The following is an 18,451-nucleotide window of genomic DNA, read 5'->3' on the forward strand; positions in this document are numbered from 1 at the left end:
TTGTTCGGCATCATCTTGCTGACGGCGCCCTTCATCTTCACCGTCAAGGTTCAGATAAGAAGAGATATCATCTTCTTCTTCTCCGGTCGGCACATATAGAATATCGCCGTTTATGATGCCGAACATATGTGCTTCACCGTCCGGATCATAGTTGTCCATAATCGGGTCAGCTCTATCGTCCGCCATTATGTCAGTCCTGAAAACATGTAGTAAAAACAAATTAATTAAGTGAAGAAGGGGGGCGGTGGCGGTGGCGGTGGCGAAAGGGCGGTGGCGAAAGGAGGGGGCGAGGAAGGGGTGGGAGAGGGTGTCGCGGTAGAGCGCGAGACGGGGCGGCAGACGACGGCGTCACGGAGAGGGGAGGCAAGGACAACACATTTATAACCCTCGCCGTCCCCTCTCGATCCCTAAAAAAACACCGCGCGCATCGCCGCCCCCCTCGCCGCCCCTCTCCGTATAAACAAATTGTCCGAACAGAGCTTGGAGTAGACTGGCTAGGGTTTGGCCAGGGATGCGGATGGAGACGAATATATGTGGGGTCGGGATGGCCCATGTGCAGGGCGGGGGGTGCTGGCCACACTCTTTTTTCTTTTCTTTTTCATTTCATTTCATTTTTTCTTTTCCTGTTTTTATCCTTTTTTTCTTTTCTTTTTCATTTCATTTTTTCTTTTTCATTTCATTTCATTTTTTCGTGTATTTCAAAAAATTGATTTTATTAGACACAAAAAAATTCATCAAAACAAAAAATATTAATGAATTCCAAAACATATTCTTTCTTCTTTCTTTCTTCTTTCTTTTTTTCTTCTTCCTTTTTTTTCTTCTTTCTTTTTTCTTCTGTTGTTTTCTTCCTTTTTCTTTTTTTCTTCCTTTTTCCTTTTTTCTTCCTTTTTCTTGTTTTTCTTCTGTTTTTCTTTTGTTTTCTTCTTCCTTCCTTCTTCTTCTTCTTCTTCTTTCTTCTTCTTCTTCTTTCTTCCTGCAGGGCGGGCGGCAGGGCGGCGGGCGGCGGGCAGGGCACGGGCGGAGGCGGGCAGGGCACGGGCGGAGGCGGCGGGCAGGGCACGGGCGGAGGCGGGCAGGGCACGGGCGGAGGCGGGCAGGGCACGGGCGGAGGCGGGCAGGGCACGGGCGGCGGGCAGGGCACGGGCGGAGGCGGCGCTCACTGGGGACGGGGGCGGCGGCGCGCAGGGCTTCGGCGTCGGCGTCGGCGTCGGGGCAGGGCTTCGGCGTCGGCGTCGGCGTCGGGGCAGGGCTTCGGCGTCGGCGTCGGCCGGGGCAGCGCTTCGGCGTCGAGAGAGAGCAGAATGGGAAGTGGCAAAACTGCTAAGTGCAGTATTTATGGACGCACCTTTAGTCGCGGTTGGAGAGGCGGACCGCGACTAAAGGTACCCTTTAGTCGCGGCCCGCCACCCCAACCGCGACTAAAGGGTGCCCTTTAGTCGCGGTCCGCCTCCCCAACCGCGACTAAAGGGTTTTGGCGCCGCCTCCGTTCCCGCGCAGAAAGACCCTTTAGTCGCGGCCCGCCACCCCAACCGCGACTAAAGGGTTTTGGCGCCGCCTCCGTTCCCGCGCAGAAAGACCCTTTAGTCGCGGCCCGCCACCCCAACCGCGACTAAAGGTATCCTTTAGTCGCGGTCCGCCTCCCCAACCGCGACTAAAGGGCTGTGCTAGAACTGGCGCGGTGCGGTGGGATGTTTAGTCCCACCTCGCTAGCCGAGAGGCTTCGACAGTGGTTTATAAGCGCGGCTGCGCTTACCACTTCGAGCTCCTCTCAAATGCAGGCTTACGGGCCTATTCTGTCACTGTGTGCCTGTGGGCCTACTGGGCCTTCTGCGGGCCTGAATCCTGGCCCTTTAATGGGTTTCTAGTCGTATTCAGGCCGTGGTGGCCCAGTAGGTGGCATATTTTCTTTTTTTCTTCCTTTTTTCCTTTTTCCTTTTTTCTTCTGTTTTTTTCTTATGTTTTTCTTCTGTTTGTTTTTTTCTTCTGTTTTTCCTTTTTTCTTCTGTTTTTTTCTTCTCTTTTTTCTTCTGTTTTTTCTTCCTTTTTCTTCTGTTTTTTTCTTCTGTTTTTTTCTTCCTTTTTTCTTCTGTTTTTTTCTTCTGTTTTTTTCTTCTGTTTTTCCTTTTTTCTTATGTTTTTCTTCTGTTTGCTTTTTTCTTCTGTTTTTTCTTCTGTTTTTTCTTCTGTTTTTTTCTTCATTTTCAAATCTTAAAAATACAATTATATATCAAAAAAATCAGAAAAATAAAACTAATTCATTTTAAAACCCCTTGAAGGTTTGACAAAAGGTTTGATACAATAAATTATTACACATCATTTCTTCCCTTGTGTCCCTGCTTGCTTACGATTGTGCCGTATCCATGGAGCATCCTCATCATTTAACTTAATGCTTGGGTCGGTGTTCACTTTGAAGGGCGGAATTTCAGCAAACATATTATAATCTTCTGACATGTCTGTCTTGTCCTCCACTCCCACGATGTTTCTTTTCCCTGAAAGAACAATGTGGCGCTTTGGATCATCGCATGATGCACTGATCGTTTTCTTATCTTTCCGTTTCCTCGGTTTGCTACTCATGTCCTTCACATAGAAAACCTGAGCGACATCTTTCGCTAGGACGAATGGTTCGTCAAGGTAACCAAGATTGTTGAAATCCACCATTGTCATTCCGTATTGCTGGTCCACCTTTACCCCACCTCCTGTTAGCTTGAACCATTTGCACCGGAACAAAGGGACCTTAAAGGAGGGTCCATAGTCAAGTTCCCATATCTCCTCTATGTAACCATAATATGTGACCTTTTGCCCATTCTCGGTTGCTGCATCAAAGCGGACACCACTGTTTTGGTTGGTGCTCTTTTTATCTTGGGCGATCGTGTAAAATGTATTCCCATTTATCTCGTACCCTTGGAAAGTCGTTATAGTCGAAGATGGTGTCTTGGCCAACATGTACAGCTGATCTACAACATCATTGTCATTCATTAAATGTTTTTTCAACCAACTGCCGAAAGTCTCCATGTGGGCCTTCCTAATCCAGGATTCAGGCTTCCCCGGGTTGTCCGAGCGTAAAATATTCTTGTGTTTCTCAAAGTACGGAGCCACCAAGCTGGAATTGGTCAGTACAGTGTGGTGTGCTTCAGTCAGAGAATGGCCGTCCATACATATCGTTGATTTCCTTCCGATCGTGCCTTTTCCACTTAGTCTCCCCTCGTGCCGCGATCGAGGAAGACCAATCGGCTTAAGGTCAGGAACAAAGTCAACACAAAACTCAATTACCTCCTCATTTCCATAGCCCTTGGCGATGCTTCCTTCTGGCCTAGCACGGTTACGAACATATTTCTTTAATACTCCCATGAACCTCTCGAAGGGGAACATATTGTGTAGAAATACAGGACCGAGAACGAAAATCTCTTCGACTAGGTGAACCAGGAGGTGCGTCATAATATTGAAGAAGGATGGCGGGAACACCAACTCGAAACTGACAAGACATTGGATCACATCGTTCTGTAACCGTGGTAGAACTTCTGGATTGATTACCTTCTGAGAGATTGCATTGAGGAATGCACATAGCTTCACAATGGCTACTCGAACATTTTCCGGCAGGAGCCCCCTCAAAGCAATCGGAAGCAATTGCGTCATAATCACGTGGCAGTCGTGAGACTTCAGGTTTTGGAACTTTTTCTCCGCCATGTTTATTATTCCCTTTATATTGGACGAGAATCCAGACGGGACCTTCATACTGCTCAGGCATTCAAAAAAGATGACCTTCTCTTCTTTGGTCAGAGCGTAGCTGGCACGACCTTGAAACCATTCCGGATGCCGGTCATCAGGGTCTTTCAAACGTTGCTGGTCCTGCCGTGCTTCCTTTGTATCATTTGTCTTCCCATACACGCCCAAGAAGCTTAGGAGGTTCACGCAAATATTCTTCGTAACGTGCATCACGTCGATTGCAGAGCGGACATCTAGGACTTTCCAATATTCTAGCTCCCAGAATATAGATTTCTTCTTCCACATGGCTGCGTGCCCGTCAGCTCCCTTCGGAACTGATTGTCCGCCAGGACCCTTTCCAAAGATGACTTTCAAATCCTTGACCATATCAAATACCTCAGCACCAGTGCGTTCCGCAGGCTTCGGCCGGTGATCTGCCTTGCCGTTGTAATGCTTGCCTTTCTTTCTTACTGGATGAATTTTCGGAAGAAATCGACGATGCCCAAGGTACACGTTCTTCTTACAATTTGGCAAATGTACACTTTCAGTCTCATGTAAGCAGTGCGTGCATGCATTGTATCCCTTATTTGACAGTCCCGAAAGGTTACTAAGAGCAGGCCAATCGTTGATGGTTACGAAAAGCAACGCTCGTAGGTCAAATTCCTCTTGTTTGTGCTCATCCCACACACGGACACCACCCCACAGCTGTAAAAGTTCATCAACTAATGGCCTTAGGTACACATCGATGTCGTTGCCGGGTTGCTTCGGACCTTGGATGAGCACTGGCATCATAATGAACTTCCGCTTCATGCACAACCAAGGAGGAAGGTTGTAGATGCATAGAGTCACGGGCCAGGTGCTATGGCTGGAGCTCTGCTCGCCAAAAGGATTCATGCCATCCGTACTTAGAGCAAATCTTATGTTCCTTGCGTCAGCTGCAAAATCTTTGAACCATCTGTCGATCTTTCTCCATTGCGTTCCATCTGCGGTGTGTCTCAACTCCCCGTCCGACTTACGGTCCTCTTTGTGCCATCGCAACAACTTGGCATGCTCTTTGTTCCTGAACAGACGTTTCAACCGTGGTATTATAGGAGCATACCACATCACCTTGGCGGGAACCCTCTTCCTGGGTTTCTGGCCCTCAACATCGTCACCAGGGTCATCGCCTCTGATCTTATAACGCAATGCAGTGCATACCGGGCATTCATTCAAATTCTCGTATTCACCGCGGTAGAGGATGCAGTCGTTGATGCATGCATGTATCTTCAGAACCTCTAAACCTAGAGGGCAGACAACCTTCTTTGCTTCGTACGTACTGGCGGGCAACTCGTTATCCTTTGGAAACATATTCTTCAACATTTTCAGCAAGTTTTCAAATGCCGAGTCAGCTACACCTGCCTCTGCCTTCCATTTCAGCAAATCCAGTGTGCAGCCCAGCTTTTTCAGACCATCATCGCATCCGGGGTACAGCGCCTTTCTGTGATCCTCTAACATGCGATCCAAATTCTCCCTCTCCTTTTCAGTTTCGCAGCGTCTCCGTGCATCAGCAATGGTCCGACCAAGATCATCAACGGGATCATCACGTGCCTCTTCTTCACCTTCCCCTTCACCTTCAGCATCCTCCATGAAAGTATCACCGAAATGAGCAAGATAGCTTTCATCGATGAAATCATCCCCTTCTTCATCTTCTTCCATTATAACCCCTCTTTCTCCATGCTTGGTCCAACAATTATAGCTTGGCATGAAACCGTGCCGAAGCAGATGCATGTGAACATCTCTTGAGGAAGAGTAACCCTTCTGATTCTTACAGATAACACATGGACAGATAACAAAACCCCCCTGCTTGTTCGCATTAGCCACTACGAGGAAATCTTTCAAACCCGTAGTGAACTCGCCGGAGAGTCGGTTACCGTACATCCATTGCCGATTCATCTGCATTATTATAATATAAAATATATAATTAACCATCATGCATTTGTTAAACTAACTAGCTACAAACAATATAAATTAAACAATGAACTGCACACATGCATATTTTATCAATGACACACATGCATGAAAGGTTCAAGTTGCTAACCGCGATCGAGGAGGAAAAAATAAATGAGGAACCTCAAGTGTGGCTCCAACACTTCATATCATGTTTGTTTCACCCTCTTAGGGTATTTCATCAAACACCTTGTGTGCATAAGAGGAACCAAAAGCAAACCTACACCCCCTTGTGAAGCTTGTGAAGAGAAGTGGCACCAAATGGCTAAGTGAGTGTGCTGAACTGGTATATATAGGGGAGGAGCTTTAGTCGCGGTTGGCCTGGACAACCGCGACTAAAGGCCTTTGCGCACCTTTAGTCGCGGTTGGCCTGGCCAACCGCGACTAAAGCCCCTCACGTGCACCAGCTGGCCACCGAGCGCCCTGGGCCCAGGCCTTTGGTCGCGGTTCGTCTGCCGAACCGCGACTAAAGACTTCATTAGTCGCGGTTCCTACAGTTTCGCGACTAATGGGGCTGGACGGAAGCCTCTTTTTCTACCAGTGAGACGCATAATCTCCAGAGCGTCATGCCATCGAGATCCGACCCCATCAATGTGTGTGATGAAGCACCGCTCCTCCTCTTGTCACCTCCAGCCATCACTTGCTCCAAAACGATGCCCCCATGAGGGAAAGCGCTGCTAAGAACGCCATCATCGTCCGATCCGGAAGATCCAGATCTAGGGTTTCCCCCGAAGCATCCCGAGCCTGATGACGCCAACTGCAACGACGATGCCTTGACAAGGAAACGACATCAAAGACGCCGCCATCATCCGCCATGACCGTAGTCGGCGCGATTTTCATCGGTAGTTGCGCCGCCTAGCGTATGCCGCCGGCCTCGCTGGTTCCTTTGACCGTAGCAAACTCCAAAACGATGCCCTGAAGAGGGATTACGACGCAAGAGCACCGCCATCGCTCGATCCCATGGAGATCTAGGGTTTCCTCCGGAGTTCCTTCAAGGCGAGCATGTGAGCCCCTCGTCTTCTCAAACTGCTCTGGTCTTTCTCCAAGTGCATGGCAGCGATGGCTACTTCCCATCCGTAGCCACCAGCACTACCACACACGATGTTCCAACGCAGCATCCGCCGTTGGAACCGCGCCATCGCCGGCTGCATAGCAGCATGCGCCGTCGTCGCCGCTGCATCGTAGCAAGCTTCCGCCGTCGCCGCGTGCTGCATAGGAGCATGCGCCATCGCCGCCGCGTGCTGTCGTTGCATCCGCCGTCGCCGCCGCGTGCTGTCGCTGCATCCGCCGTCGCCGCGTGCTGCTGAGGAGCCGGAGCAGCGACAAAGCATTGTCGGGCTTGCCGGTTGATACGACCGTGTGTTCTGTCACTACCAGCGTTACTGCTATTTCACCTTATCCTAAGGATGTATATGCACCATATATATCAAGGTACCTGCCTATCATTTACGGAGATGCAGAACAATACTTTGTCTCGAGCCCGATTGCTAATTTGTATTGTACTGATGAGAGCAAGATGCACGTCAAGGAATGAGTTAGCCACATGTTACCAAGTTATGTATGCATGCAACCATTAACGTGTAGAACTAGAATTGAGCAAACAAAAGAATCTGCATGCAACATTGATGCGTCAGAGATAAGCAAGGTCACGTGCATGCATGGGAAATTATTCCATTATGTAGCTAAAATACAGGAAAGAGTCCTGACCAAATACAGGTTCCATCAGGTGCGGCCACCCGATCAGGAATTGTACTCCGTGACGTACATGAAGGCTAAAGATTTGCTTTCTTTGAAAGGAACCAGGTGGGGTCCACCTGCAAACTACACGAGAAGCCTCATCACCAACCAAACAAGTCATCGTTATTTTTGTTTCCTTAGATTAAATCAAGTCGGTTGTTATCTTTTGGTAGGAAAAGTTTGTTTTTCCTTTGAATTAGAGGTGTGCCTAGTGTGTTGGTCAAACCATGGAAGGGTCGGCTATACTAGTATAAATAGCCAGAGTATGGTCATTGTAAAGACAGGTTATATTTTTATGAAATAGACCCGATGTGTTTTTTTTTGGGTAGACATCCGTATCAAGTTTTGGATAGATCTTTAGAAAACCTCTGTGTTGCGATTTCTCTTCGTGGAAATTGTTTTGCGCGTGAGTACCTTCGTCGAGATTGGTTTTCTCGTTCTGGGCCGCAAGGTTCAAACCCTCTACTTCGTGTACATCGCGTGCGCGAGTGAGAGATTGCTGCTATTGGTGATGGAGTGTTGTGAAAGATCGAACCGCAACAACAGATCGGATCTCGCCACGAGGTTCGGTCTATCTCACCGGTGCTGCGATGAAGCATTGCCGAGGCGCCAGAGCAGCGACAAAGCATCGTCGGGCGATGAAGCATTGTCGAGGCGTTGGAGTTGCGACGAAGCATAGTCGAGGCGTGGGAGCTGCAAGAAAGCATCGTCGGGTTCGTCGGTGCTGCGATGAAGCATTGCCGAGGCGCCGGAGCTGCGACGAAGCATCGCCGGGTTCGCCGGTGCTGCGGCGAAGTATTGCCAGGTTCGCCGGTGCTGCGATGAAGCATTTGTCGAGGCTCCGGTGCTGCGTTGGAGCATCGCCGGGCGGATCCAGCAAACGATAGCGCTTCAGTTTGCCTGCTGAGGAGGGGCTGCTGCTTCCAACGACTGAGCACCGCGAGAGAAGAATGCGAAGGAAGAAGAGGAAGACGCGTTGTTGGGAGCCTACCATCTAACGGCCACCTACCCCTAAATCAGACGGCTGCGCAGGCGGCTGATCTTTTCTAAGATCAGCCGGCTTACGCCTAGTAGCCACCATTTTTTATGGGATAATTAATTTGATGCCCTAGTTGGATCTCACTCGGCAGTTTTGCCTCTAGTTTCGAAAAACCCTTGGTCTTGCCCAAATGCGTTTGGTATCTTTATGCTTTTGCCCTTCCGGCCCAATTCTGTCCAGTCAAAGGCGTTTGACCGTTAGTCAGACATTTTTCTAGACAATTTTGCCCTTCCCCTCTCCCTCTCTCAGTGTGCATCACCTATCTCTTTGCGTGCCCGCCTCCCATCTCTCTCATTGTGTGTAGCAGGAGCCGCCGCCGCCCTGGTAGTTCTCTGCCGACGGCCGTTTCGAGCGCCACCGCGAGCAGCCGTGCCAGATCCGCCAACAACTCCTCCGGATCGGCGCGACCACAACCACCTCGCCCCGCCTGCTGGAATCTGTCGCCGTTGACCTCCAGCGCCGCCACATTCCCCGCTCGCGTTCGTGCACCCGGTCCGGCGCTGCAGCCCAACATCAACAGCTGCCATGGCGCTGCCCGCAACGAGCAGCAGGACACTGCCGCCCTTCTTCTTCCTTTCTCCCTCTGTTTCTTCTTGTCTGAGCCCCATCGCCGTTCTCTCGCAGGTTCACGCCACCATGGCCATGGCGCCCTGTGCCCGGAGACGAGCAGCTCCTGCCCATGTGCCCTGTCGCTGGCCGCCAGTGCCTCCCCGACCTCCATCCTGGCCGAATCCGGTCCAGCCCGAGCATCCCGCAGATGGATCCATTGTCTCTGTCGCGCCCCCCATGCCCCGCATCGATCTCGGACTCCCCGGCATCGCGCCGCCGCCCCTTGCAGGGTTGACCTCGCCTGACACCTCCTCGCTCAATCGCTGTCGTGGGTGGCCTCGCGCCCTCCGGTGGCGATTCCTCGCCGTTGTTGTTGTTGCATTCCCGGTAGCAGAGAGAGTGAGAGAGGAAAAAGAGAGATTGATTTTTCTTTTTGGCTTTTCCCCCTTTTCTATGTGACTGGGGCCCACTTGTAAGTGTCACATTTCTTCTTTTCTTTTTTTTGACCGGAGTTGAAAGGAGGGGTAAATTGGTCCAGAGAAATATCTCTCTAGCGGTCAAACGCCTTTGACCGGACGGAATTAGGACGGAAGGGCAAAAGCATAAGGAGACCAAACGCACTTGGGCAAGACCAAGGGTTTTTCGAAATTAGGGGCAAAACTGCCGAGTGTGACACAACTAGGGGTATAAATTTGATTATCCCATTTTTTATCCGTTTAGCGTTTGGACCGTCCTATATATTTCCAGCGCAAACTTGCGCCTGGTTTACGTCCAGATGGCAAATGGACGCCCACGTGCCTGCTCTGCGTCTGCCCCGGGCCCGCGTGGCAGCCACCCACCAGGGCCGGTCCTGAGACATCGGAGGCCCGGGGCGAACCTAGAACCCGGGGCCCCTCAATACAACATCGAAATAATAATAAGCATGCCTAAATTCCATTTAACAGCTATGTATAGGATCATTAATTTGTCAAGAAACTTAAGTTACTTACTCCAAGAAATAAGTTGCATAGATGTTTCATATTAGACGAAAGGTAAATTTGATTTTCACACACCTATTGTGAAATCAGACACAATCACACAAGTAAAACTTCATATATTAGGTGGGCAAGAAGTTGTCTATCCACCAATAACCTATCCTCCTATAACCATCCACGAACAAACAAAAAAATTGACGGCATGAGAAAATTCCATCGCATAAAATGTACAACCGGCCATATGACAATTACGATCAGCCTATGCAAAAAGAAAATTAGGACTAGAGAAGGATCCTGAAAATTTTATACTAAATTATAGTGATAAAATAATCAGCTGTAACTTATAACATAAATTTGGACGCCATAAAAAGCAGGGAAAACAAAAATACCTACGGTGCGGCACCTCTGTTTCGCTATCACCACGATGTGCGCCCAGGCGGGAAGCCTCGTTGCTCGTGCGTGCAGTTCGTAGATCACCGCCGTTTATTTTACTTTGCTAGGGTTTGGCTCGGTGTGCTTTGGCTTTTCGGCCGCCGCAAGGAAACGAGGAAGGTATATATCAATCGATCGCCTCAATCTTTCAAAACAGGATCGCTATTTTGTGCTAAAAAAGGCCCTGAGACAACCAGCCCACCACCACGTAACTCACGTTATAATACTAATAAAGAAATAAAGGCCCAAGGCCCATTGCGCTAGAGCATAAACATAACGTATCGTCTTTCTTCTTCGTTGAGACACAGAACAGCAGTTGGAGCGCCTCCAATGGCTGAATTCAAGGTACCAATGCTCATACATATACCTGGAGGGGGGGCCCTTGGCTTGGGGGGCCCGGGCGACCGCCCTCCTGCCCCCCCTCAGGGCCGGCCCTGCCACCCACCCACCTCCCACCACCCACATTTACGGCGCACGACTGTCAGCCACCCAACCGCCCGGTCGTCGTCCTTCTTAATGTGGAAGCCGTGGACCGGGCAGTCCACAGCTTCCACTTCTGAGCCCGGCTGCCTCCTCGAGCCCCGACACGAGTGAGCAGCTGCTCTTCCACTTCCTCTCATTCACCTCCTCGCCGGCAGCCATGGGGTGGCATTGGATCAGCACGACCATGAGGCCGGGTCGTCCTTCTGTCGCCGCCGCTCCACCAGTTCTGCGCCACCCGTGTTTGCCATCGCGCCGCCACCGGCCCCGTAGCGCAGAGGACCCTATGTCGAAGCCGACATTTGCCGGCACTACTGGGAGACTGCAACACCCCTCCCGTGGAGCGATGCCCACCTCCCGAATAACTGGCATCTCTCCGTAGATCGGGTGCCCATCCCATCGGTCCCGGTGAGCGACCGTGCCCGCTTACCACCATATCTGTTGTACGACCACAGGTACACCATAGATTAGCCGTTGTGGGAACGTGGCTCTGCGACGAGCACGACCTGCGGCGGCAATCTTTTTTTGTCGGTCGTCCTCCGAGCCCGCGGCTGCGCGTCCTGTTCGCCAAGAGCGTGCTCTGAGCTCGCCCCAAACCCGCGGGCGTACGCGGGTGCGCGTCCTCATGCCGACACCTTCTCCATCCCTATCCCCGCCACCACCTCCTCCCATGACCGACGAGGAGGAGGCCGAGCTAATGAGGCGGGTCATGGAGGACTCCATGAACACCCACAGCGAATGCCAATGGGAGGGCCTCGAAACCCAGTTAGCCCTCTCTGCGGTCAATGACGTGGCCATTCCGAAGCTGGACATGGCTGTCAAGGAGGAGGTGGTGGAGGAGCCCCCATCGCCGGGTGGAACCCACGCTTGGTGGGCCAGCGGTGGAGGTGGTCGTCCATGACGGCGGAGATGGCCGACGCGGTGGGTGTCGGGCCATGGTCACCCACGCCGCCACGGTCACCAGAGCAGGAGCCGTCCCCGCCACGGGAGGAGGTGGTGCAGGTGCCTCCAGCCTGGCAGCCACCACAGGGGCCACCGGCCCAGTTCTGGCAGCCACTATTGTACGTCGACCTCACCATGGGCGACGACGAGGAGGGATGCGCGTGAAGACGACGACGACATCCAAGACGACCATGGCGGCGGCGTCTCATCTATCTTTTTTTATGTTTTTTAGTTTAAGTTAGGTTTAAATGTGCTCCCGAGACTAGTTTGAACATTTTTAAATTTATGTTAATGTTTAATTATGTTTTATGTGTGTTTTTTAAAATATGTGGCTGCTTTTTTTTTCAAAATGTTCAGATGCGATGTGAACAAGTTGCCACGGCCGCGCGTTAGGTACACTGACCGGATAGGCAAAACCGTCCCAAATGGACGAAATCTAGACAAAACGAACGTCCGTTGAGGTCAATGGTTAGAGTGGGCCTTATTCCCCATTTGTACAGTGATGAGGCAGCCCTCGCAGGGGGTGAGTCCTCGATCATAGTGCGTTCATCGATTTTAGGTTCTCATGTGAGCTCCCTTTTGAGGCTAGTCAAGTGCTTGCATGTTTGGTCTTCTACGACTTCTTCACTAGTTGTCTGGAGAAAAGTCGAGATATAAGATATGGATCCTCTACAGAAAAAATCCTATACGACCTCATCTACTACGGAGGATTTTAATGCATCTTTTAAACTTTTATCATGGCCCTTTATTTTTCTATTCTTGATCTAATGTATTTTGTGCAGTTAATCAATAAACAATCATTTCTCCGATAGAACGGGCCGGCCGGGGCCGGCAGTTCTCCTAAGACTCCAGAGTCGACACGTTGAAACGTTCGGCCAAACCTGGTTCTGAATTGATTTGTGATGTTGTCTATGACGATGATCCATGGACAATCTCCATGTTCTCACACATGTGTAGACTTGGTATATCCTTGTCTCTCTCCGGTCGCATCGTTTGAACCAGTGTGCTCAACTGAAATTGTTTATCTTCGCCATTATTTGTCAGGACTGACGATGTAGTTACATTACATATACCTACGCGTCGCGCCTTGACTGTACAGCCAGCTAGCTTAGCGTCGACCGATGGCAACTGCTCCGCGGCGCCTTCTCCTGCTTCTCCTCGCCGCCGTTGCCATGTCCTCCTCTTGCGTCGGCGTCGCTGTAGCAGAGGGACAGACATACTGGCCATTTAATCCTTACTGCTCGACCACGGGCAACTACACAGGGGATAGCCGGTACCGGCTGAATCTTCTGGCTCTCGTGGCCGACCTCCCGGCGCGTGCCATCGACAATCGCTTCTACTACAACGGCACGGCCGGCGAATCGCCGGACGAGGTGTTCGGTCTCATCGCGTGCTATGCCGACCGCAGCTGGAACCAGTGCCACGACTGCCTCTACGCCGCGGTTTCCGGGATACAGCAGTCGTGCCCGTTCAGCCGGCAGATGAAGGGCGCCTACGACTCGTGCCTTCTCCGCTACTCCAACGAATCCTTCGTCTCCGTCGCCGACCTCACCGTCGCCTTCTACTCGTGGGACTACACCAAGGTGGACTATCCGGCCAGCATGAACAACACGAGGTGGGATCTGCTCACCCGGCTAGCGGCGGAGGCCGCGCGTTCGCCGCTGCGGCTCGCCAACGGTAGCGTGCCGTATGCGGCCAGCTCGCAGTCGCCGACGAGCATCCACGGTCTGGTGCAGTGCACGAGGGACCTGAACGCAAGCGAGTGCAGCAGGTGCCTTACCAAATTCGTGTCAAACCTCTCGAGTGTGTTCCCTAACAACACCGGTGGTTTGATAAAGGGCTACAGCTGCTACGCCATATACAACATCGGCGACGGCGAGTTCCTCCGTGTCACTCTTCCACCGCCACTTGCACAGCCACCGCCGTCCAATATCTCACCAGGTGCACAGCCACCGCCGTCCAATCTCCCACCAGGAGCAGGAGGTTAGCAACTTCGGTGCTATTATTACTTCCTTCGATTTTTTTACTGGTTCTCTGCTCTCTCGCCCCAACTGCCGAAGATATCTCATTGATGGTAATGTGGTGTTTTTCTCATTCAGAAGCTCCGCCACTTGCCACCGGCCGGACTAGGAGCAGGAAGCAGCTGGTGGCCGGCGTGTCTGCTGGTGTCGTCGTTGGGTTCGTCATCTCATCAAGTCTCTTGATTTGTTTCCTTTTGCGCTGTCGGAGGCGAAATCGCATGGCGAGTCAAGTAGATACTTTTGATGATGATCCATTGGGAGATGAGTTCGAGAAAGGGACCGGGCCCAAGCGGTTTCGGTATAATGATCTTGCCGCCGCCACTAGCAACTTCTCTGACGAGAAGAAGCTAGGTGAAGGTGGCTTCGGTTCCGTGTACAAAGGATTCTTGAAGGAGCTTAAAGTTGAGGTGGCTATAAAAAGAGTGTCCAAAACCTCCAAGCAGGGGAGGAAGGAGTACATCTCAGAGGTGAAAATCATAAGCCGGCTGAGACATCGAAACCTCGTACAACTCATTGGCTGGTGCCATGGCGGCGGCGAGCTCTTGCTTGTTTACGATCTTATGCCCCACGGCAGCCTAGACACTCACCTTTACAGTTCAAACGCCACATTATCGTGGCCACTCAGGTGCGTATAACATACTACCAGTATGTGTAAATATTGCTCATCTCCGGCCTCTAACTTGTCTCTCCAAACTAATATGTTTTAAGTTATTTTGTTTTGTGTTGTTCTTAGGTATGAGATCGTGTTGGGGTTAGGGTCGGCACTTTTGTACCTGCATCAGGACTGGGAGCAATGTGTTCTGCACCGTGACATCAAGCCAAGCAACATCATGTTAGACGCGTCTTTCTGTGCCAAACTTGGCGATTTTGGGCTCGCGCGGCTTGTCGACCACGGCCGAGGACCATACACAACAGGTCTTGCAGGAACAATGGGCTACATGGACCCTGAGTGCGTGGTCACCGGAAGGACCAGCGCAGAGTCTGATGTCTACAGCTTCGGCGTTGTCATGCTCGAGATCGCGTGCGGGAAGCGGCCCGCGGTTGCTCGGGGACGAGAGGATGTTATCCATCTAGTGCAATGGGTCTGGGATTCATGGGAACGCGGAAGGACCCTTGATGCGGCCGATGCGCAGCTCAACCTAGAGTTCGACGACCGGGAGATGGAGTGCATGGTGGTGGTAGGGCTCTGGTGCGCGCACCCTGACCGGAGCCTGAGGCCGTCCATCAAGCAAGCTATGAACGTGCTACGATTTGAGGCGCCTCTGCCAAGCCTTCCAGCAAAGATGCCCGTCGCGACATTTACAACGGCAATTGATTCTACATTAGTTTCCGCATCTGAGCTTTCAGGCGGCAGATGACAGATTATGCATGATTGTTTGAGAAAGAGGAAAACATGCACATCTGCCCACAAGCTCCCGAGCACACGATCAATGACACCATGTGATGCTAATAAAATGCATGCAAAAGAAAGAGTAGTGCAATCAACTGCATGCAATAAGCAAATAACTAGATGCACATGTGGCGCGGGAAGAAGGAATGAACGGAGAACTGGATCCAAGAGAGGAAGAACAAGGAGAAGGACGGGAAGGGCTCGGGAGTCGAGTCCGCCTATCTAGTGGCTTCTCGGTACAATGCTCCGCGGAGAACGCCCAAGAAGGACAACGAGCTAATGTAACATGAGGGACCGTTGTTGGAAATATTCCCTAGAGGCAATGATAAATTGGTTATTATCATATTTCCTTGTTCATGATAATCATTTATTTTCCATGCTAGAATTTTATTGATCGGAAACTCAGATACATGTGTGGATACATAGACAACAACGTGTCCCTAGTAAGCCTCTACCGGACTAGCACGTTGATCAAAGATGGCTATGGTTTCCTAGCCATGGACATGCGTTACCATTTGATAACGGGATCACATCATTAGGAGAATGATGTGATGGACAAGACCCAAACTATGAATGTAGCATATGATCATATCAAGTTTATTGCTATCGCTTTTCTACATGTCAAGCATATGTTCCTATGACCATGAGATCATGCAACTCACTGACACCGGAGGAGTGCCTTGTGTGTACCAAACGTCGCAACGTAACTGGGTGACTATAAAGGTGCTCTACAGGTATCTCGGAGGGTGTCTGTTGAGTTGGCATGGATCAAGACTGGGATTTGTCACTCCGTATGACGGAGAGGTATCTCAGGCCCAGTCGATAATACAACATCACAATAAGCTTGCAAGCAATATGACCAATGAGTTAGTCACAGGATCTTGTATTCTAGAACGAGTAAGAGACTTGCCGGTAACGAGATTGAACTAGGTATGGAGATACCGACGATCGAATCTCGGGCAAGTAACATAACGATAGACAAAGGGAACTACATATGGGATTAGCTGAATCCTTGACATCAAGGTTCGACCGATAAGATCTTCGTAGAATATGTAGGAACCAATATGGGCATCCAGGTCCCGCTATTGGTTATTGACCGTAGAGGTGTCTCGGTCATGTCTGCATAGTTCTCGAACCCGCAGGGTCTACACACTTAACGCTTGATGACGATATAAGTATAGTTGAGTCATTATGGTGGTTACCGAAGGTTGTTCGGAGTCCCGGATGAGATCTTGGACGTGACGAGGGACTCCAAAATGGTCCGAAGGTAAAGATCGATATATTGAACGAAAGGTATTGGAGTCCGGAATTGTTCCGGGGGTACCGGATGATGACCAGCGTCACCGAAAGGGGTTTCGGGGGGCCCCGACAAGTGTTAGGGGGCCCCATGGGCAAGGGGACGGGGCAAACCATCCCACTAAGGGGATGAGCGCCCCCCTCACCCCATCTCACGTAACCAGGAGGGTTGGGAGCGCCCCCTAGGGCTTCCCACCTCCCGGCTTGGGGGACAAGTCACCCTAGGGGAAATCCCATCTGCCTTGGCCGCCATTCCTAGATGATCTAGAGCGCCTCCTCCTCCTCCCATCCCCCTATATATAGAGAGGTGGAGAGAGGGCAGCCGCACCCCAGAGCACATCTCCACGCCACGGCGCTGCCTCTCCTCTCCCTTGCATCTCTCTTCCTCTCCGTAGTGCTTAGCGAAGCTCTGCGGAGATTCTGCCACCACCACCGCCACCATGCCGTCATGCTGCCGGAGCACTCGAGCCACTACTTCACCATCGCTCGCTCGATCAAGGAGGTGAAGGAGTCATCAAGCCGCACGTGTGTTGAACGCGGAGGTGTCGTCTGTTCGGCACTTGGATCTGGAGTTCGCGGGACGGATCGTGATTGGATCGCGAAGACGTTTGACTACATCAACCATGTTTCTTAACGCTTCCGCTTAGCGATCTACAAGGGTATGTAGATCCAATCTCTCCTCTCGTAGATGGTCATCTCCTAGATTGGAACTTGATGAGCGTAGGAAATTTTTTGTTTCCCATGCAACATTCCCCAACACCCGCCATATATAAGGTGGACCCAGGACCCCCCCCTTGGAGGGAGAAAAGAAACACTAGGACATACCCTCTTTCCAAAACTACATCCTCCGCCGCCAGGCACAGGACTATAATCACGAGAACAAATCTCGCTGGTGGTCCCTTAGGTCCCAGTGACCACCGCGATAATAAAGACAACATGGCAAGAGTAGGGTCATACCTCCACGGAGAGCCTGAACCTGGGTAAACCCAATGTGTCTTCGTCCTGACCCTCGATCGTCCTTGTCCATCTGTACCAAAAAAATAGTTGTCTCCCGCCAATACTGCCGCATGAAACTCCGATAGTTGGTCGTCGGGTAGAGGATGGTACGCGCACATCCGACCAACCAGATCGAAATGGCGTTTTCGGCTTATAAGGCCCACGGCATACGACCAAATAAGACCCAACCCTCGGTTGTCTTCAGTTCCACTCCAAGGGGGAAAAGAATCACTTCCAGGACATCACCTTCACCGACAGGCAGATCTTCTATTTTGGGTGCTTGAATTTCAAAGTGGATACCACTGGCAAACTACGCGTGTACGAAGACCACCAGAGCTCGGCAAGTACCCATAACCCTACTTCCATTCGCCGATAAAAGGGCCATGCATGGGACAAAGTACCTCTGAGGTCCCTAAAGAACCATGGACCTCGCCAACAGAGATGGCCACTCTCTCACCATGAAGGGGAAGCTCAAGGAAGAACATAACCCCATGACCCCCCACAAAAATTTTTGCCATGAAACTTGAGAGGGGCTACTAATGGAGGCCACGTACAATGCTACGACAAGGCAAAACCTCTTGGCAATCCCAATTTCAAAGAGGTTGCGCCCCGTCGCAACATTGTACTCGGCCCCAATTGGGCTACTAATAGGGGCCTTGTGCAACGCTGGGACAAGGCGCAACCTCTTGGCAACCCTAGAAACTCAATCTCATCGAGATGACATTCAGTCCCACCAAAGTGCACCGGCAAACCTTCTATAACATATTTGTTTCATCTCCAAATTTCTAAGTGAAATGGATCGGTATCACCTGATGTCTACTACACAATCTTCTTCTTGTAGACATTGTTGGGCCTCCAAGTGCAGAGGTTTGTAGGACAGTAGCAAATTTCCCTCAAGTGGATGACA

General features: G+C 51.0%; 1 protein-coding gene across 1 annotated transcript; it reads left to right on the forward strand.

Annotated features, from left to right (window-relative positions):
* The first annotated feature begins 12,962 nt into the window (after nt 1–12,962).
* Nucleotides 12,963–15,220, forward strand: LOC123094383 (L-type lectin-domain containing receptor kinase IX.1-like). The gene is made up of 3 exons (XM_044516400.1): nt 12,963–13,824; nt 13,941–14,487; nt 14,596–15,220. Exons 1-3 carry the CDS (start codon nt 12,963–12,965, stop codon nt 15,218–15,220), a joined length of 2,034 nt encoding a protein of 677 aa, XP_044372335.1.
* Nucleotides 15,221–18,451: the final 3,231 nt, after the last annotated feature.

The sequence above is a fragment of the Triticum aestivum genome, chromosome 4B (assembly GCF_018294505.1).
Source record: "Triticum aestivum cultivar Chinese Spring chromosome 4B, IWGSC CS RefSeq v2.1, whole genome shotgun sequence".
Classification (NCBI taxonomy): domain Eukaryota; kingdom Viridiplantae; phylum Streptophyta; class Magnoliopsida; order Poales; family Poaceae; genus Triticum; species Triticum aestivum.

Excerpts from the sequence above, each read along its gene's own strand:
- LOC123094383 (XM_044516400.1), top strand. The coding sequence starts at position 12,963 with ATGGCAACTGCTCCGCGGCGCCTTCTCCTGCTTCTCCTCGCCGCCGTT. Across the intron at positions 13,825-13,940 it reads TCTCCCACCAGGAGCAGGAG|AAGCTCCGCCACTTGCCACC; the intron begins GTTAGCAACTTC and ends TTTCTCATTCAG. Across the intron at positions 14,488-14,595 it reads ACATTATCGTGGCCACTCAG|GTATGAGATCGTGTTGGGGT; the intron begins GTGCGTATAACA and ends TGTTGTTCTTAG.